Here is a 22,121-nt window from a genome sequence, read left to right on the forward strand (position 1 = left end):
AGAGGTGAATTAGCCTAGCCGAGGCATTTAGGATGGATTGAAGAGGGGAGAGGCGGGAGAGAGGGAGGCCAGCTAGTAGGTTATTACAGTAGTCAAATCGGGAGATTACCAGGGAGTGGATTAGCTGTTTAGTAGTTTCAGCACTCAGAAATGGACGGATTTTGGAGATATTGCGTAGATGGTTGCGATAGGAGGAAGAGAGCAATTGGATGTGGCGAATGAAGGACAGATTGGAGTCAAGTGTAACTCCTAGGACACGGACTTGGGGTGATGGGGAGATAGTGGTATCACCAACAGTGATTGAAAAGTTAGGAACCAGGGTAGAATTAGAGGGGGGGATTAGAAGGAGCTCAGTCTAGGACATATTGATTTTTAGGTGGTGAGAGGCAATCCAAGAAGAAATGCCAGATAAGCAGACACCGATGTGAGCAAGGACAGAAGGAGAGAGTGAAGGGGCGGATAGGTAGATCTGGGTATCATCAGCATAGAAGTGGTAGTTGAAGCCATAGCTACTGATAAGTTTTCCCAGTGAGGATGTATAAATAGAGAAGAGTAGGGGACCCAGAACAGAGCCTTGAGGTACTCCAACAGACAGAGGCAATGGAGAGGAGTCGCCACCAGCAAAGGAGACAGAAAAGGACCTATTAGAGAGATAAGAGTGGATCCAGGAAAGGGCAGTGTCAGAGAGCCCAAAGGAGCTGAGAGTCCGTAGGAGAAGGGGATGGTCAACTGTGTCAAAGGCAGGAGACAGATCAAGTAAGATAAGTATTAAGTAGTGGCCATTTTTTTAGCAGAAAGAAGATCATTAGTAACTTTGGTGAGGGCAGTCTCAGTTGAGTGTTGGGAACGGAAGCCAGATTGTAAGGGGTCAAGCAGTGAGTTGGAAGACAAGAAGTGGTTTAAGCGATCGAAGACTAGTTTTTCCAGGACTTTTGAAGCTAGCGGAAGCAGTGATATGGGGCGGTAGTTTGCAGGAGAATTGGGGTCGAGGGAGGGTTTTTTGAGGATGGGGGTGACCTTTGCATGTTTGAAGGAAGATGGGAATGAACCGGTAGTAAGGGATAGGTTAAATATGTGAGTAAGAGCTGAAGTGAGGGTAGAAGACAGAGACGGTATTAGATGTGAAGGGATAGGGTCAAGTGGGCAGGTAGTGAGGTGTGAGGAAGACAATAGGGAACTCACTTCATTCTCAGAGGTAGGGGGGAAGGTGCTGAGAGTGGTGGAGGGGGTTGCCGGGGGCGGAGATGGAAGGTTGCAGACTTGTGTTGGGATATTACTTTGGATGGTAATTGTTTTGTTGAAAAAGTAGTCTGCCAGGTCTTGAGCACTAAAGGCAGATGAAGGGGGTGGTGAAGGTGGGTAAAGGAGAGAGTTGAAAATGGAGAAGAGACGTTTAGGGTTTGTGGAGTGAGTAGATATAAGAGAAGAGAAGTAGGTTTACTTGGCTAAGTGAAGGGCAGAGGAGTAAGAATAAAGAATGAACTTATAGTGAAGGAAATCTGATTCAGAGCGGGATTTCCTCCAGGCACGTTCAGCAGCATGGGAGCATTTTTGCAGGTAGCGTGTTTGGTTAGAGTGCCAGGGTTGGAGCTGACGACGTGGGGTTTTGCGTATTTGGGGAGGAGCGAAAGTGTCCAGTGCCGAGGAGAGAGTATTGTTATAGTGGGTTGTAGCAAGGTCAGGGCAGGATATTGTGGAAGTGTGGGGGAGGTGTTTTTGAATAAGGTTGGAGAGTTGTAGAGGATCCACAGTGTGCAGATTTCTACAGGTGCGGGGGAGAAGTAGGTTTAGCCTGTATATTAAGCTTAAAGGTGAGCAGATGGTGGTCTGAGATGGGAAATGGGAGACAGGTGGCGTCAGAGGGAGAGCAGAGGTAGGAGAATACTAAATCAATAGAGTGTCCATCGCGGTGAGTAGGGAATATGGTGGATTGTGAGAGACCAAAGGAGTTTGTGAGTGAGAGAAGTTTAGAGGCAGCAGCGGCAGATGGGTTATCAATGAGGATGTTGAAGTCCCCCAGGATTAGAGCAGGTGTATTTGTAGGGAGAAAGTGAGAAAGCCAGGCAGCGAAGTTATCAAGGAATTGGGAGGTTGGTCCAGGGGGGCGATAGATAACTGCCACCCTGAGGGAGAGGGGGGAGAATAGTCGGATGCAGTGAACTTCAAAGGAGGAAAAGGAGAGAGATGGATGAGGCTGCAGGTGCTGAAAGGAGCAGGAGGGGGAGAGTAAGATTCCAACACCGCCACCATGTCTATCACCTGGCTTAGGTGTGTGGCTAAAGTGGAGACCACCGTGCGTGAGAGCAGCAATGGAAGCAGTGTCAGAAGATGCGGGGTTTCAGTAATTGCTAGAAGATTGAAAGCATTAGAAATAAAAAGGTCATGAACAGTTGTGAGTTTGTTACAGACAGAGCGTGCATTCCAAAGAGCACAAGAAAAGAGAGGGGATAAGCGCTGTGTGTTAATAGAGATGAGATTGTTAGGATTGCGTGACCTAGAGTTTTTGCAGTGGGGGACTGAGTGAGAGTGTAAAAGTGTGGTTAATGCTGCAGGGCCAGGGTTAGGAGAGATGTCACCAGCAGCAAGCAGTAGGAGGAGTGTGAGTGACAGAAGGTGAGAGGGGGACTTGTAGTAGCGGGTATGATTAGACACAGGAGAGTTAGATGGGGAAGTATTTCTAAGGAGACAAAGTAGTTCATGAGAGGACAGCATAGGGGATGAGAGAAGGGAGGGTAGGATAATGATAGTGTGTGGGTTATTGTTGCTACAGGGAAGTGCAGTGATTTTTAGGAAAAGGGCAGACAGAGATATCAGAAAATACATGGAAAGCATTGTGCAGGTGTATAGTTAGTAGGTTTTACCTGTTAGTGGGACAGCAGTTTCCCCTCCAGTTTCTAACTCCAGTTCTTAACTCGGCACTTGTAACACAGGGCACTTAGAAGCACAGGGCACAAAGAGCCAAGGCATCACAGAGCCAAGTGTTCACTTATTTCTAGTAGTCAGATTATAAATTGTAATGATTTGAATTAAAACCGTATCATAGAGAGAATGCTCATCAGCAGAAAGAGTTAAAGGGACATGAAACCCATTTTTTTCTTTCATGATTCAGATAGAACATTCAATTTTAAAGAACTCTCCAATTAATTTCTATTATCAATGTTCCTTTGTTTTCTAGTTGAATAACAGGAATGTTAGTTCAGGAGTGTGCACGTGTCTACAGCACTATATGACAGTAGTTTTACAACAATGGTATACATTAGCAAAAGCACTAGATGGTATCATTATTTCCTGTCATGTATTACTCCAATCATGTGCACGCTACCTATCTAGATATCTCATCAACAAAATAAATTTGATAAGAGAAGAAAATTGGAAACTTGTTTTAATATTACATTCTCTATCTGAATCATGAAAGAACAATTTGGGGTTTCATGTCCCTTTACATTCACTATCATTACTTTGCAAACTGATATATTTAATATTTTGTCAAACAATGACACAAGATTAGTATACTGTACTGACAGTCACAAGATTATTATTATTATAACCTTATCATATTTTATTTGTAAAATACTTCCACATCACATAGCACAGATTAGATTATTAATAATAAAATATAGTATATTTAAGTCACTTTTAACAGTCCTTTAACCTTTAGGTTTGTAGAAATTACATACATGTATATAGAAGCTATCTCACGGAACCCAGTGGGTTAACATTCTAAAAATGCTACTAAAGCTAAAAAAAAAGTGTAATTCTAACCAGCAGATGGCGCCATCCTACCTTTTCTAACTGCTCCATGCAAGCAGTGTGAACCACGATTTTGCAGGCTGCACATTTTCTACGGAGAGCAGATTTCTGGGAGAGAGGGAGAAAGATTTAAGGCGATTACTGCCTTTTATGATAATTTTATCAAACTTTTTCATATTCCCTAACAACCTCACTGCGCCTTAACACTCACTGAATTTGTTCACTGAAAAATCAATAAGGTATTACTGTAAGACACTTGGGTCTGATCATTTTAAGATTTCCATTGGAAACAAATATTCTACTGTCTTTGCACAATAATATTTACCTATAATGCTTGTCTATATTCAATGAAAAGAGGCAGACAGCTAAATAAATGTGTACATTGTAAAAATAGAAAACATTCTCTATTGCTAAATTATTTTAAGGATAATAAGTACATTGAACACTAAGGGGCTGATTTATCAATGTCTGGCGGACATAGTAACATAGTAGATGAGGTTGAAAAAAGACCGAAGTCCATCGAGTTCAACCTATACAAATCTAATATACTTTAGAAACAAAATGCATGGATATGATTGCTTGTATTAATTGAGCTTTTTTAGACAGAAATGTATCCAAACAAGTTTTAAAATGTATCTAGGGTACTGGTATTTACTACCTCCTTAAGTAATGAGTTCCATAATTTTATTGCTCTTACAGTGAAAAAACTTTTCCGTTGCAGGAGATTAAATCTCTTTTCCTCCAACCTTAAATTGTGACCTCTTGTCCCAAACAATTTTTTTTTATAAACAGAGCTTCTGCCATCTCTGTATATGGACCTTGAATATATTTATATAAAGTAATCACGTCACCTCTCAAGCCAAGTCTCGTCCAATTTAAATAATACATTGCCTGTTTATTTTTACTTCCAAATGTAGAACCTTGCATTTTCCCATATTAAATCTCATTTTCCATTTACCTGCCCATAGTTCTAATTTTTGCAGATCACTTTGTAATGAAAGTTTATCCTGCTCTGACCTAATGACCTTACTTAACTTAACTATATTAATGTGGAATCTAATTAGATTAGTTTGACATGATCAATTTCTCATAAAACCATGCTGATTTGAACTCATAATCTTTTTTACACGAATATGCTCATCAATGTAATCCCTTATAATCCCTTCAAATATCTCCCCCACTATTGATGTCAGACTAACCGGTCTATAGCTTCCTTTATCATTCCTGCTTCCCTTTTTGAAGAGTGTCACCACATCAGCTTTACGCCAATCCTGGGGTACTATGCCTGAGGATAATGAATCTTGAAAAATTAAGAGTAGTGGTTTGTCTATAACAGTGCTAAATTCCCCTAACACCCTTGGGTGTATTCCATTTGGGCCTGGAGTTTTATTTACCTTAAAGGGACACTGAACCCAATTTTTTTTCTTTTGTGATTCAGATAGAGCATGCAATTTTAAGCAACTTTCTAATTTATTCTTATTATCAAATGTTCTTTGTTCTCTTGCTATCTTTATTTGAAAAAGAAGGCATCTAATCTAAGGAGCCAGACAATTTTTGGTTTAGTACACTGGACAGCACTTGTTTATTGGTGGGTGAATTTATCCACCAATCAGCAAGAACAACCTGGGTTGTTCACCAAAAAACATAATTTATGTAAGAACTTACCTGATAAATTAATTTCTTTCATATTAGCAAGAGTCCATGAGCTAGTGACGTATGGGATATACATTCCTAACAGGAGGGGCAAAGTTTCCCAAACCTCAAATGCCTATAAATACACCCCTCACCACACCCACAAATCAGTTTAACGAATAGCCAAGAAGTGGGGTGATAAGACAAAAGTGCGAAAGCATAAAAAATAAGGAATTGGAATAATTGTGCTTTATACAAAAAAATCATAACCACCACAAAAAAGGGTGGGCCTCATGGACTCTTGCTAATATGAAAGAAATGAATTTATCAGGTAAGTTCTTACATAAATTATGTTTTCTTTCATGTAATTAGCAAGAGTCCATGAGCTAGTGACGTATGGGATAATGACTACCCAAGATGTGGATCTTCCACGCAAGAGTCACTAGAGAGGGAGGGATAAAATAAAGACAGCCAATTCTGCTGAAAATAATCCACACCCAAAACAAAGTTTAAATCTTATAATGAAAAAACTGAAATTATAAGCAGAAGAATCAAACTGAAATAGCTGCCTGAAGTATTTTTCTACCAAAAACTGCTTCAGAAGAAGAAAACACATCAAAAATGGTAGAATTTAGTAAAAATATGCAAAGAAGATCAAGTTGCTGCTTTGCAAATCTGATCAACCGAAGCTTCATTCCTAAACGCCCAGGAAGTAGAAACTGACCTAGTAGAATGAGCTGTAATCCTTTGAGGCAGAGTTTTACCCGACTCGACATAAGCATGATGAATTAAAGATTTCAACCAAGATGCCAAAGAAATGGCAGAGGCCTTCTGACCTTTCCTAGAACTGGAAAAGATAACAAAAAGACTAGAAGTCTTTCAGAAATTCTTAGTAGCTTCAACATAATATTTCAAAGCTCTAACTACATCCAAAGAATGCAATGATCTTTCCTTAGAATTCTTAGGATTAGGACATAATGAAGGAACTACAATTTCTCTACTAATGTTGTTAGAATTCACAACCTTAGGAAAAAATTTAAAAGAAGTTCGCAACACTGCCTTATCCTGATGAAAAATCAGAAAAGGAGACTCACAAGAAAGAGCAGAAAATTCAGAAACTCTTCTAGCAGAAGAGATGGCCAAAAGAAACAAAACTTTCCAAGAAAGTAATTTAATGTCCAATGAATACATAGGTTCAAACGGAGGAGCTTGAAGAGCCCCCAGAACCAAATTCAAACTCCAAGGAGGAGAGATTGACTTAATAACAAGTTTTATATGAACCAAAGCTTAGCTTGTACAAAACAATAAAAATCAGGAAAACTAGCAATCTTTCTGTGAAAAAGAACAGAAAGAGCAAAGATTTGTCCTTTTAAGGAACTTGCAGACAAAACTTATCCAAAGCATCCTGAAGAAACTGTAAAATTCTAGGAATTCTAAAAGAATGCCAAGAAAAATGATGAGAAAAAACACCAAAAAATGCAAGTCTTCCAGACTCGATAATATATCATCCTAGATACAGATTTACGAGCCTGCAACATAGTATTAATTACGGAGTCAGAGAAACCTCTATGACTGAGAATCAAGCGTTCAATCTCCATACCTTCAATTTAAGGATTTGAGATCCTGATGGAAAAAAAGGACCTTGTGATAGAAGGTCTGGACTTAACGGAAGAGTCCACGGATGGCAAGGAGCCATCCGGACAAGATCCGCATACCAAAACCTGTGAAGCCATGCTGGAGCCACCAGCAGAATAAACGAACGCTCCTTTAGAAGTTTGGAAATCACTCTTGAAAGAAGAACTAGAGTCAGAAAGATATAGCAGGATGATCTTTCCAAGGAAGTGACAATGCATCCACTGCTTCCGCCTGAGGATCCCTGGATCTGGACAGACACCTGGGAAGCTTCTTGTTTAGATGAGAAGCCATCAGATCTATTTCTGGAAGTCCCCATATTTGAACAATCTGAAGAAATACCTCTGGGTGAAGACCATTCGCCCGGATGTAGCATTTGGCGACTGAGATAATCCGCTTCCCAATTGTCTATACCTGGGATATGAACCGCAGAAATTAGACAGGAGCTGGATTTCGCCCATACAAGTATTCGAGATACTTCCTTTATAGCCAGAGGACTGTGAGTCCCTCATGATGATTGACATATGCCACATTTGTGACATTGTCCGTCTGAAAACAAATGAACGACTCTCTTTAGAAGAGACCACGACTGAAGAGCTCTGAAAATTGCACGGAGTTCCAAAATGTTGATTGGAAATCTCACCTCCTGAGATTCCCAAACCCCTTGTGCTGTCAGAAACCCCCATACAGCTCCCCAACCTGTCAGACTTGCATCTGTTGAGATCATAGTCCAGGTTGGAAGAACAAAAGAAGCCCCCTGAACTAAACAATGGTGGTCTGTACCACGTCAGAGGGTGTTGAACAATCGGTTTTAAAGATATTAAATGAGATATCCTTGTATAATCCTTGCACCACTGGTTCAGCATACAGAGCTGAAGAGGTCGCATGTGAAAATGAGCAAAGGGGAACACGTCCAATGCAGCAGTCATAAGAACCTAGAATTTCCATGCATAAATCTACCGAAGGGAAAGATTGAGACTGAAGGTTTTGATAAGCTGAAACCAAATTCAGACGTCTCTTGTCCGACAGAGACAGAGTCATGGACACTGAATCTATCTGGAAACCTAAAAAAGGTTACTCTTGTCTGAGGAATCAACAAACTGATTGGTTAATTGGTCCTCCAACCATGTTCTTGAAGAAACAACACTCATAAAAAGCCGGAAAGGATCTTTCCATTGAAAATGAGCAAAGGGAATTGAATCCAATGCTGTTAAAACTTCTATGCATATATAGCAACTGAAGGAAATAATAGAGACTAAAGGTACCGACAGACGGAACCCAATACAAATTGTCCCTTGTCCGATAGAGACAAAGACAGTGACATAAACCATCTGGAAACCTAAAAAAGGTGACCCTTACGTGAGGAATCAAGAACTTTTGAAAAAAAGATCCTCTAACTGAAGAGCAAAATGAATCATATGAGATTCCGCATCCTCAGGAAATAATCTGAATGAAAACAGAAAAAATGAAAAATATGCATTTATTGTATCTAATGAAAACAAATAATGCTATCAGTGACCATAAAAAGGCAGAATAGTTGGAATAAAACTCCAAAACCCAGTTCCTAAAAAAGGAACTGGAAGAAATACCCCAGAAGATTCCAGGTCTGAGCAGCGCTTGAACCCCATGGGTGCCCAGCCATGCTTCAACAGTACCCAGAATATATAGGACAGAAACACACTTAAAGAAAGTGTTAGCCTTACTGGAATAAAATCAAAGAAATTTGGACAAAATAGAACCAAAATAAATTTCAAAGAAGTCTTAACCTGCCCCTTACCAGCCAAGCTGGAATACGGCACGTACCTCGCAATATTAGGGAGCTGATTCGAACCCGAATTATAAACATGTTACTTGGGAAAAAACTCAGGAATTCGTTCCTTAATAAGAACAACCAAACTAGTATAAGCTTAAAGTTTTAGTCTTAGAATTCAATCTTGAAGCCCATAGTAACAGTTAAGAATTGAATCCAATTATAAAACAAATAATTGATTATCTTAGAACAAAAGAAATATGGATTTTCTTTTCTATTTTTTTTTTTAAAAATCACAAAATTCTTCTAGCTAAAATAGCTAAATACATAGATTAACCCTCATTTGTGAATATATTCAATAAAATTCAGACACAAATGAAATCATTAGCATGATAGTACAGTTTAAAGGACCAGTCAAAACAGAGGACTTGCAAAATGCAAAACAACAAGACAAATGCAACAGCACCTAGTCTAGTAAATGTTGTCCCTTTAACAATGCTAAAATAAATGATAATCTGATACTTGATCTTAAAGTAAACAGAAAAAATTAAGCAATTGCAATATCACAGGACCAAGAAAAGTACCTGAAACTAAATAATTTTCCATAAATAAGATACAACTTATATAAAGTAAATTATTATATTTTTTTGCTATAGAAACAATAGCATATTTAGTAGGAGTAGAGATAGCCCCAATAAATTGGAGAACCCTCCAAATCGAATTTAACTGCTGGCAAAGAATATAGTTTAAAACCTTTAAAGAAGGAATAAAAGAGAATTCTCAGCCTATTCCATTCCCTAGTATGGGGAATTGGAAAGAAAACCTCTGAAATCACAGAAGAATAAAAAGGCAGAAATAGTGTCAGCTAGTCTTAAAGAACTAGTTACCTTAATATCCAAAATAATCAACACCTCTTCAACAAAGAACAAATGTACTTTAATAAAAAATTTATAAAAAAGTAGATTTGTTAGTGTCAATATCTGATGAAGAAAATTTCTGAAAGAGAAAAAAACATCATCAGAGAAGGATAAATCAGTATGTTGTTGGTCATTTGAAACTTCAATAATTAAAAAAGAAGTGGAAAAGACCTAAAAATTGTATTAGAAGGCACGAAGTCAGACAAAGCCTTAATCAGAAAAAATATTTCTTATAAATCTTCTAAACATTTCTTGTACTTAAGAATGGAAATGTATAAAGCATAAATACTAATGGAATCTGCATGTAAAAGTATATCATAATAACTTATTACAAACCATAGCTAAAGATAAACATTTATAACATTTAAAATAAATGAACTTAGCTTTGGTAGAACTGAAACTCAGTTACGCATTTTTCCAGAAGTGGCTTCTGACTCAGGGTCAATCGTAGACATCTTGCAATATGTAATAGAAAAAACAATATATAAAGCAAAATTGATCAAATTCCTTAAATGACAGTTTCAGGAATGGGAAAAAATGCCAGTGAATAAGCTTCTAGCAACCAGAAGCAATAATTAATGAGACTTAAATAATGTGGAGACAATAGTGACGCCCATATTTTTTAGCGCCAAAAAAGACACCCACATTATTTGGCGCCTAAATGCTTTTGGCGCCAAAAATGACGCCACATCCGGAACGCCGACACTTTTGGCGCAAAAAAAGTAAAAAAAATGACGCAACTTCCGGCGACACGTATGACACCGGAAACAGAAAAAAATGTTTGCGCCAAAAAATCAGCGCCAAGAATGACGCAATAAAATGAAGCATTTTCAGCCCCGCGAGCCTAATAGCCCACAGGGAAAAAAGTCAAATTTAAGGAAAGAAAAAAATTGATTAATTGAGATATTCATATGCATTATCCCAAATATGAAACTGACTGTCTGAAAATAAGGAATGTTGAACATCCTGAGTCAAGGCAAATAAATGTTTAAACACATATATTTAGAACTTTATATAAAAGTGCCCAACCATAGCTTAGAGTGTCACAGAAAATAAGACTTACTTACCCCAGGACACTCATCTACATGTTTGTAGAAAGCCAAACCAGTACTGAAACGAGAATCAGCAGAGGTAATGGTATATATATAAGAGTATATCGTCAATCTGAAAAGGGAGGTAAGAGATGGATCTCTACGACCGATAACAGAGAACCTATGAAATAGACCCCGTAGAAGGAGATCACTGCATTCAAATAGGCAATACTCTCCTCACATCCCTCTGACATTCACTGCACACTGAGAGGAAAACCGGGCTCCAACCTGCTGCGGAGCGCATATCAACGTAGAATCTAGCACAAACTTACTTCACCACCTCCATGGGAGGCAAAGTTTGTAAAACTGATTTGTGGGTGTGGTGAGGGGTGTATTTATAGGCATTTGAGGTTTGGGAAACTTTGCCCCTCCTGGTAGGAATGTATATCCCATACGTCACTAGCTCATGGACTCTTGCTAATTACATGAAAGAAATAGACCAGTAATCTGAACTTACATTCTTGCTTTTCAAATAAAGATACCAAGAGAATGAAGACAATTTGATAGTAGGAGTAAATTAGACAGTTGCTTAAAATTGCATGCTCTATCTGAATCACAAAAGAAAAAAATTGGGTTCAGTGTCCCTTTAATATTATCAAGTTTTTTCCTGATATCCTCTAGACATAACCCAGTTAATGGTATGGTCTTGCATGTTCTAGTTTGTTCCAAAGTATCGTCCATTGGTTCCTCTCTTGTGTATACTGAAGAATAGAACTGGTTTAGTATCTCAGCCTTCTCCCGGTCACTATTAATCATGCTACCCTCCCCGCATTTTAATATACCTATATTGTCCTTCTTAGATTTTTTTGCTATTTATCTACTTGCATGCTTTGTTACATTCCTTATAAGTTTGGTATGTTGAGTCTGTACAATTTTCTTTGAATAATTTAAATGCCCTACGTTTTTTCCTAATTTCTTTTAACACATTTTAATTTAGCCATATTGGCTTGGATTTTTTATTTTTTATAACCATATGGTATATGTTGATGTGTATATTTATTTTACAAAGTTTTAAATGTTATCCATTTATCCTCTGTATTTTTATTAGATAATAATTTGTCCCAGTTTATGTTATTTAATGATTTCCTTAAATCATTAAACAACATTTGTCTTTATAGGGGATCGTGTCCGCCAGACATCACTGAATGCTGGCAGCATACTCTGTCGGCATTTAACATTGCACAAGCAGTTCTGGAAAACTGCTTGTGCAATGCCGCCCCCTTCAGATTTGCGGTCAATCGGCCGCTAGCAGGGGGTGTCAATCAACCCGATCGTGCCTCTGAGGCTGCGGATGATTTAAGGAGCAGTGGTCTTAAGACTACTGCTTTTTAACTGCTGTTTCCAGTGAGCCTGAAGGCATGCGCGGAAACAGCTACATTGGGACCGATATATATTTGTTTTAAAAACCATCAGATATATGTAGAAATATTTATTTATAAATAATTAGAACATATTCCGTTATGTAAAGAAATTTGGAATATGAAATATTCATATTTTCATGTCATGTCGTTTGTGCAAGAGTGTGGTGTTTTTTTCAACCTTTTTTTGCTTCTATGGGGGAATGCGAAAACACAATCGCAATTTTCAAATGTGGGTTACCGCTGGTGAAAAAAAAATTCAACTTGTAATACCAGCGCAGCCCAACTAGTGCAAAAATGAAAATCCTAGAAAAAAATCAAAATACTACTCCACTTGTAATCTAGCCCTAAATACATTTCATGCATCTCCCTCCATGGGTGCTGCCCTTTTGTAACTTGTGCAAACACATCAGCCCTGGAAAGTAGTGAAATATAAATTTCAATATGGCAGCAGCCTTGACAAGAGTTAGGTGAGGAATGACCTCAATACTATTTTTATAAAATGTATTTAGTGCTTAATGTCCCCCCAACTATTAGGCATTTGTTGGTTTGGATTTAGGGAACAAGTGGGTCTTTGGTAATTTCATTTTAGTATTTTCAGAGAAAAGACCTCTTGAACAGTTCTGGTGAGAGACTTGCAAGGAGATGGCTGAAGGTGCTGCTCTTGTGTGTTATTGTTAATTCTATTTAAAGGGACATAATACCCAAATGTTTAAACAATTGAAAGTGATGCAGTATAGCTGTAAAAAGCTGACTAGAAAATATCACCTTTACATCTCTATGTAAAAAAGGGATATTTTACCTCAAATGTCCTAAGTATTCACACCCCACTTTAAAGAGACTTTAAGCAGCCAGACAATGCTTGTCCCAGAACTTGCTAAGGAGTGTGCATCTGTCATGTGCAGGCACATTCATGTTATTTTCCTATTTAGTTTAACCCTTTAATGACAGAGTTAACTTGTCTACATCCAAAAAAAATTCCAATGTAGACAAATTGAAATCCCACGATCATGTACGTTATCGCTAGATTTCAATGATGGGATCAGGTCAGGGGGCATCCATATGAAGCTAGGCATGCCCTCCAGATCACAATCCCATCCAGGAAGCGTCATTTGCTTCAGGACAGCCAAACGGCTTGGACATTCTATTACATCCTAACGGCGCTAAAGCCCGGCAATGTTACAACGGAATAGAATGCCGTAACAGCGTTAGAAGGTTAAGCAAGTTCTATGAAATCTCATGAGATTTCAGTAAAATCTCATGAGATCACAGCAAAGGCAAAGCATTATCTCAGCACTGCTACAGCTGATTGGCTATTTGTTTTTGGCTTTTTTTCAACTTGCAGCAGGAAAGCAGCTAAAGTATAATTGTTTACATACACAGCACTTAATTAAGAAATGTTAAGGTAAAATATCTTCCTTTTTTACATAGAGAGGCTCAGGTGATATTTTCATGTCAACTTTTTACAGTTATACTGCACCACTTTGAAGTTATTTAGCATATGAGTATTATGTCCCTTTAAAGGAGCAATAAACACTTTGTGATTGTCAGGGCCAAACTGGGAAATGCCACCAGCTCTGGAAATATTTGAAGACCGTCCGCAGCCCAAGTATTGACTATGTAAAAGCTATGCAAACAAGAGGCATCAACAGAAACCAACATCCCAGTAGGAGAGGGAGACCAGTCCTACATTGAATACAATGACCTCATCTTTTTCCTCGCCTGTGTATATTGTCTCTTTAATTCTGAAAACTTTAGGCCTCCCAATTCCCCTGAATTTCTATAAAGTAATGTTGTAACTTTGTTATCCTAAATAAAAAACAAATAAAAAAGCCCTTATTTTTAGGCCAGTTAGTTATAAATGAGCTGATAAAGTTGCTACCTCACAAGGTTTTAAGTCTCTATCGCACTACTATATTAAACACAGCCATTGTTTGCACATTTTAGTCTAATCTCTTTACGTCCCTTACTGTCATCATCAAAAGATATCAGATAAGGGAAACCTAGGGTTTAATATGGTAGTAATAATTACTTTATAGACGCTCAAACTTTACACTTGTTACACATTTATTTATTACATATTTGCACTGATATAGTTGCCAACACTTGGGGGGAAAATCCAGGGATACTTTGCTACAGACCAATCAAGTTATTAGTTTATAGGAGCACTGGCCCCTCCCACAGACTGTTCCCAAAGCTTTTGCCCAATCTGCTGCACCTCAAAATACCCAAATGTAAGTTGTGCACAATATAAAATAACTCAGTTTGTATACTGAAACAGATTCACAAATGCAGTTCACTGAATTAGATGCTGTATTTCAATTTATTGCTGTTCTAATTTAAAATGACTCAGATGTCACAATATGCAAATAAATACATAGATATGACAAACAACAAATACTTCAGTATGCTCTCATGGAAAAGGGCAAAGTGTAAGGGTACCAAGAGAAAGAGGTACATTTTTGTTGTTTTTTTTATTTAGATTCTGTCTGAATCATAAACATTTAAAGGGACAGTCTACTCCAACATTTTTATTGTTTAAAAAGATAGATCATCTCTTTATTACCCATTCCCCAGTTTGGCATAACCAATGAAGTTATATTAATATACTTTTTACCTCTGTGATTACCTTGTATCTAAGCCTCTGCAGACTGCCTCCTTATCTCAGTTCTTGCATTTCAGCCAATCAGTGCTGACGCATAAATAACTCCATGGGAGTGAGCACAATATGATCTATATAGCACACATGATCTAGCACTGTCTAACTGTGAAAAACTGTCAAAATGCCCTGAGATAACAGGCGGCCTTTAAAGGCTTAGAAATTAGCATATGAACCTACCTAGGCTTAGCTTTCAAAAAAGAATACCAAGAGAACAAAGCAAATTTGATGGTAAAAGTAAATAGAAAAGTTGTTTAAATTTGCATGCCCTATCTGAATCATGAGAACTTAGATTTGACTAGAGTGCCTTTAATTTTAAAGGGATATGAAACCCAACAATTTTCTTTCGTTATTTATATAGAGCATATAATTGTAAACAACTTTCCAATTTACTTCCATTATCTAATTTGTTTGTTTTCTCTATGTTGAAAAGCATACATAGGTAAGCTCAGGAACTGGGGGGCTAGCTGCTGATTGGTGGCTGCATATATATGAGTCCTGTCATTGGCTTAAAGGGACAGTCTACACTTTAGTCATCTTAAAGTCTTACTTTAGATGACATCACAATCTGGGCTGCATTCAAGGCGTCACTAGTTACAAAAGACTCACTAATTGGATTCAACAGACTGTCAATGCTATTCAGCTAAGTGACTAGATGTAGCCCAGATTGTGATGTCATCAGTGGGCAGAGCTTGGCAGACATTTCAAAATAGCCAGAATCACTATTCATTTTTAAATAACTTTTTTACTGTTACTGCTGCATGATATAGAATGGGTGCAGGAGGCTATTTGCAGCTTAAATGGACATGAAACCCAATTTTTTTTCTTTCATGATTTAGAAAGAGCATGCAATTTTAACTCTTTAGCTGCTAAGCCATTTCCCACCTAGGTGCTAAGTTGGATTTGAGCTTTTTATTTTTTTTACTTTTTTTAAATATATATTTTTTTCAGATACCCAAGACTTAGGCAATTACCTTTCCAACAATGGGTCTTGGGGGTCTGTAGTTGCTTAGATGCCTGAGATACAGGCTTCTAAGCAGAATGCCCCATTTCCCTATATTGTCCATTGTTAATTTTATATAAAGTTGCACGGTGACGTCATCACGTCATTATGTCATTGCACGTGACATAACCGCACAAATCGTGAAGCCCCTCACTATACAGGCCAGATTGCCGGGGTGAGAGTAGGTGGGAGCCCCCAGATTGCCCTCAAGGTGGGTGAGTGCTAGCGACAACTTTGAGCTGTCGTCAGCACCTGACTGAGACAATTTGCGATGGCTCAGAGGCGTCGTTAGCACTTAACTTTCTAATTTCTAGATATGCTCTGCAGCTGCTGATTGGTAGATGCACATAGATGCCTTGTGTGATTGGCTCACCCATGTGCATAGCTATTTCTTCAACAAAGGATATCTAAAGAATAAAGCAAATTAGATCATATAAGTAAATTGGAATGTTATTTAAAACTGTATTCTCTATTTGAATCATGAAAGAAATGTTTGGGTTTAGTGTTCCTTTAATCTAAAGTAAGACTTTAAGATGACTAAGGTGTAGACTGTCCCTTTAACCATTGTGGTCATCTAGCTCAGTTCAATAAGGGATACTAAGAGACTGAAACAAAATTGATAATAGAAGTAAATTGGAAAGTTGCTTAAAAAGGTATGATATATCTAAATAGTGAGGAAATTGGGTTTTATGTCCCTTTAAATTCCATATTGATTTAAGTATCATTTTCTCACTGGATTATGACATTTCCCACATTTCTATTGGTTAACAGGGACGCAACCTACAGAAACATAAATAAAAGGAAGGGACACCCTTTTCTGAAAAAAAGCAATTTAAACCAGCAACACAAAATCAATAAAAAGTCTGTGTCCATTTAAGACACAAAATAGAGAGTAAAGCTAAATAATGTATAAATAAACTGACTGGTAAAAAAGAGAAGTACAAATGATACAAAGTTATTAGATGGTAATACTATTTAATAGACAGGTTCAGCTCTTGTACACATAACCCATAACATACAATGACAGGTCCTATCCCTAAGGGAGAAGACCAAGCTAATACATACTCTAATTCTTCTCCATAGTAACCAGTGTTACTATGGCAACTGCCTCAAGTGTGCAGCTCTGTATTGGGTAATACTAACTCCATACACTTAATAAAAAAGTTTCAGCAGAGACAGGGTCTAAATGGCAAAAAACTATGCATGTGATGTTGTTGCCAGAATAAGAATAACTCAAGCATTGTTTTATCTATAAGTTATATTTATATAGATATGCTGGGGTACTTGACAAAAAGGATTATTTCGTCTCAAACAAAAATACATTGTAGCTTTAGTATCAAATTGACTCATAAAGCCAGCTGCATATTCCAAAATCCTTACAAACAAAACTAATATCTAAGGGACAGGCAGGCAGTTAAACAGATTGATAGACAGATAGATCAAATGTATAGATGATAAATACAGTAGATAGAGAAGGTAAAGTGGTTCTTTAGTTTAATGCATTGGTTTTTAAACCTGCCCTCAGTTCTCCCTAACAGGCCAGATTTTGAGGATATCTGAACTGGAGCACAGGTGAAATAATCAGCTGATTAGGTTATTTACCTGCTTAAGGAAAGGTTTGAAAACCAGTGGTTTAGTGACATCCCCCACACCACCCAGTACCTTCTGGCTTAATGTGTTGTTCAGTTCCAGGGCTCATTCAGATACTCACTGAGAATTTAACTTGACAGTTTTCCTCTCCCAAGTAACAAAGGTCACCAGACAGGTTAGTTTCTTGCCACAGGTGTTCACCGTTAACTGCATTTTCCTGCAAACAAGAAAAGTTACATTTATTTCTTCCAAGCTTCTGACATCTAAATGCCTTAAGAACAGGGCTCTGCTGTAATTCACATTTTCATTATAAATTAAATATAGCTTCTGCAGAAATATAGATTGTTCTTATATGAAAGAAATGAAACCGGTCTCTATATAAGTTATGGTGAGTAAAAAGTTGAGCATAAAAAAATGACTGCAGAATAATGTTATAAAATAATTAATTGCATAGCAAATCTGTACATTTAAACATAAGTGACTTTTTTCATCAGGAATCCTCAGCAGTGTTTACACTGGAGCAATGGATTCTGGATGAGGATATGCAAATGAGGCTCACAATGGCCAAACATTTTTTTATATAAAGTTTTATTTTTATTTTCCAAGAAGAAAAGAAAATGACATTGAACAAGATAATTACATAGTAGGTACAAGATCATGCAAGTAAGCATGCATTATTATATAGAAATAGCTACTGGCAGTTGCATAAAACACGTAGATTGTCAGAACCGCTGGGTGTAGTATATATATATAAGTACATTTCTTTGCAACAAAGATAGAAAAGAGATCCCTAGACCTAATAGCAATCTGTTTGCCTGATACCAGTATAGATAGAGGATATTAAAATCCCAGGCTAGGATAGGGATTTAAAGGGACATGAAACCCTTCATGATTCAGATAGAACACTGGTTTATAAACCTGTCCTCGGGCCTCCCTAACAGGCTACGTGTTGAGGATATCTGAACTGGAGCACAGGTGAAATAATCAGATGACTAATAAACATGGCGTAATTACCTACTCTCATTCAAGGTAATCCTGAAAACATAGCCTGTTGGAGAAGCCTGAGGACAGGTTTAAAAACAGGTGATATAGAACATATAATTTAAAAACAACTTTCCACTTTACTTCTATTATCCCATGTTCTTTATTCTCTTAGCATCCTTTGTTGAAAAGTATATCTGAATCATGAAAGAATAATTTTTGGGTTTCATGTCCCTTTAAGGGCCAATGAGTTCCATGGCTTCCATATCTCACAATGCAAGGCGGATTTTCCCCTAAGCAAGTAAGCTTTCTCTTCCATAAGTTTGATGTATTCAATTATTTCAGTAACTTTCCTCAATCTAGCTCCTTGCTAGAGACAATGTCACTATGGGGTCCGGAGTTCCCATAAAGCTGAGCTAAAGTAGCTCCTCTGTCACGCTGAAGATGCGCAGCCCTCTTAAAGAAGGTCCCCGTAAGATATGTCTTAAGTGATGCCCAGAGATCTCATCTTCGATCTGCCTCGTGTCATTAAGCACTAAGTATTCTTGAATATCCTGAAGAGTATTCATTTTCCAAGGATCTGCAATGAGCCGCCTGGATGAAGACCCGTCCGCCTGGCTCACAAAACTGAGATTTAAAGAGACCATATCATAGTCTTTCCAGGGGCATTAGCCAGTAGTGACATGGTGACCCTATCTAGAGTCCTTTTCATAAGAGTCACCACTCAGCTTTGTTTTTTAGTCTAGGAAGCCGCCTCACAATGTGGAAATATCTTAAGATTTAATTACATGGGGTATTTTCTATCCAGTGGGACTCTTGAATGAAGGAAATATTAATATTGGTTTTACATAAATATCTGTTTGTTTTTAGTGAGAGTGTTTAACCCTGTGACATTAAAGGGACGGTCTACACCAGAATTTCTATTGTTTAAAAAGATAGATAATCCCTTTATTAGCAATTCCCCAGTTTTGCATAACCAACACAGTTATATTAATATGTTTTACCTCTGTGATTACCTTGTATCTAAGCCTCTGCAGACTGCCCCCTTATCTCAGTGCTTTTGACAGACATGCAGTTTAGCCAATCAGTGCAGACTCCTAAATAACTCCATGGGAGTGAGCACAATGTTTATCTATATGACACACATGAACTAGTACTCTCTAACTGTGAAAAACTTTCAAAATGCACTGAGCTAAGAGGCGGTTTTCAATGGTTTAGAAATCAGTTTGAGCCTAGCTAGGTTTATCTTTTCAAAAATACCACCAAGGGAGCAAAACAAATTTGATGATAAAAGTAAATTGGAAATTTGTTTAAAAATTGCATACCCTTTCTGAATCATAAACGTTTCATTTTGATTAGACTGTCCCTTTAAGGGTAGCTATTTTGTCAGGAGTCATCTTTGTTTTTTTAAATATTGAGGCCCAAGGAGAGGGGGAAAAAGGTGGGGGGATGAAAAACAGGCCAAGGAAATTATAAATCAGTTATATATTACACCAGTAATATCAGTAAAGAAAACAGAAGACAAGCGCTATATAGCACTGCTAAAGGCTCCACTAGAGCACCCATAAAGGGGAAGTCTTAGATGGCACAAAAAGCAGGGAAGGGGGAGTTCCTCTCTGATACGATGCCCAAGCCTTTTGCTTTCAAACGTTTATTTTCTCATAACTATGTAATCATGATCAAGCCAGCTTTACAGCATAGCAGGCAGCAGAACGTGCATGCATTCTTATTAGATCTATCCAGCACGTAATAGTTTGCTTAGAGTAGTGAAGCTGGTTAAAGGGACATGAAACCCCCACATTGTTCTTCATCATTCAGATAGGACATACCATTTTAAACAATTTTCCAATTTACTTCTATTATCAAATGTACTTCATTCTCGTATTATCCTTTGTTGAAGGAACAACAATGCATTACTATGAGCTAGCTGAACACATCCAGTGAGCCAATTACAAGAGACACACGTGCAGCCACCAATCAGAAGCTAGCTCCCAGCAGTACATTGCTGCCCCTGAGCCTTAATTGGAGTGCTTTGCAACAAAGGATACCAAGAAAACTTAGCAAATTAGATAATAGAAGTACATTGAAAAATTGTTTACAATGATGTGCTATCTGACTCAAAGTTTAATTTTGACTTTACTTTCCAACTAAAGAGACATTGTACACAATTTTTTTCTTTGCATAAATGTTTTGCAGATAATCCATTTATATAGCCTATCTGGGGGTGTTTTTGTAAAAATGTATAGCTTTGCTTATTTTTAAATTACATTGTGCTGATTTTCAGACTCCTAACCAAGCCCCAAATATTTAGATGTATACAGACTTTCAGGGCCGCCACTAGAAATTTTGGGTCCCCTTACTTAACCATTGATCAGGGCCCCCCCTTTGACATGTGCAATTTTTGACCAAGTGACTAAAACGTATATGCACTTTATTCTTAAGTGTAGTCAAACTTGGAAATGTTGTAAAGGTAGTAACATACAAAAACAGAAACGCACAGACACACTCATACACTGAAACACACACTCACACATAAGGATTCACATATAGACACTTTAGCAGACACGCAAAGAAACACACAAACACACTCAGACACAGACACTCAGCACTTGTTTACATTGACCTGACAAGTAATGAGGTAGACTACAGTTTTGTCAAAAAATGAGATTTATAAGACAAAATATGGAATTCTGATTATCTTTTTGTCAATGAAGATGACAACTATATGATGACAACAGCATGCAGTGGCTGAAAGGAAGGGCCCTAAACTGCCTAAACAACAATTTAAAGGTTAAGTGGTGGGTTGGTGACTTCCAGAAGTCTGTAGAAAGATGTGAATAATCAGTAGTAAAATGTCCTAAAAAGGAACAGACAATGGACACGCATACAAATTCAAACACAAACTTGCACATGCACCCAAGGAAAACACCCACAGAGACAGCCTCAGAAAACACACAAAGACATACATACACACACGCCCTCACAGAGACATCCACAGAAAATGCACAAAAAAAGACACACAAACCCTCACAGAGAGATCCACAGAAAAAAATACATGCATACTCATAGAGACACCAACAAAAGCACAAAGACCTAAACACAGACACCCACAGAAACACTCAAAGGAGGTAAAATTTCTGCCCATTGCCATCCGCTAAATCAACAGTGTGTGACATGCATGATAAAAAAAATAGCAGACATTAAGAGATCACTTTTTAAAGAATCATATTTGTAAATGTGCAAACAAAAATACTTCTGTGAATTCAAAATTGTACATGATTGATCTGTCAGAATGGGTAGATGAAGAAAAGTACTTTTGAAAGGTTGTCATATGTTTGGGGTTCTCCCCCCCCCCCCACCCATTTTCCCCAACCAAGAGCACCACTTCAAATCTGGTGTACAAATGTTCCCATCTGTCAGCTGTACTTATGGATTTTAAAAATGCTGTACCCTATATGGTCTATTTGGAACCATAAGCTGTGGCACTAGGTCTCATACCATTAAATCTGGTTAAATGCAGGATTTAGGCTTGTTTGTATGTATTTCAAAATTAAGTCAGCTGTAGTATTAAGTTAACCTGTCTTATTTCAAACACTGAGCAATCTTAGCCTGAGAGTATAACGTGTTATGCAGATGTAAAAATCTTAGATAAAATGCCTCCTGGCATCTGGAAAGTCCTTGCATAAAGGGGCAGTAAACTGGAATGTTTTATATATATATATATATATATATATATATATATATATATATATATATAT

At 37.6% G+C, this 22,121-nt stretch overlaps 1 protein-coding gene across 3 annotated transcripts in view; it reads right to left on the bottom strand.

Moving 5' to 3' along the window:
* Positions 1-22,121, bottom strand: part of DGKI (diacylglycerol kinase iota) — a 560,838-nt gene that overhangs the window by 501,670 nt on the left and 37,047 nt on the right. For all 3 annotated transcript variants that reach the window (XM_053718992.1, XM_053718991.1, XM_053718990.1), the window contains exons 3-4: positions 17,504-17,599; positions 3,784-3,858 (exon numbers count right to left, since the gene is read on the bottom strand). In XM_053718992.1, the coding sequence (XP_053574967.1) occupies positions 3,784-3,858; positions 17,504-17,599 (171 nt within the window). The remainder of the gene's footprint in view (positions 1-3,783; positions 3,859-17,503; positions 17,600-22,121) is intronic.

This window comes from Bombina bombina, chromosome 6, assembly GCF_027579735.1.
Source record: "Bombina bombina isolate aBomBom1 chromosome 6, aBomBom1.pri, whole genome shotgun sequence".
NCBI classification, from domain to species: domain Eukaryota; kingdom Metazoa; phylum Chordata; class Amphibia; order Anura; family Bombinatoridae; genus Bombina; species Bombina bombina.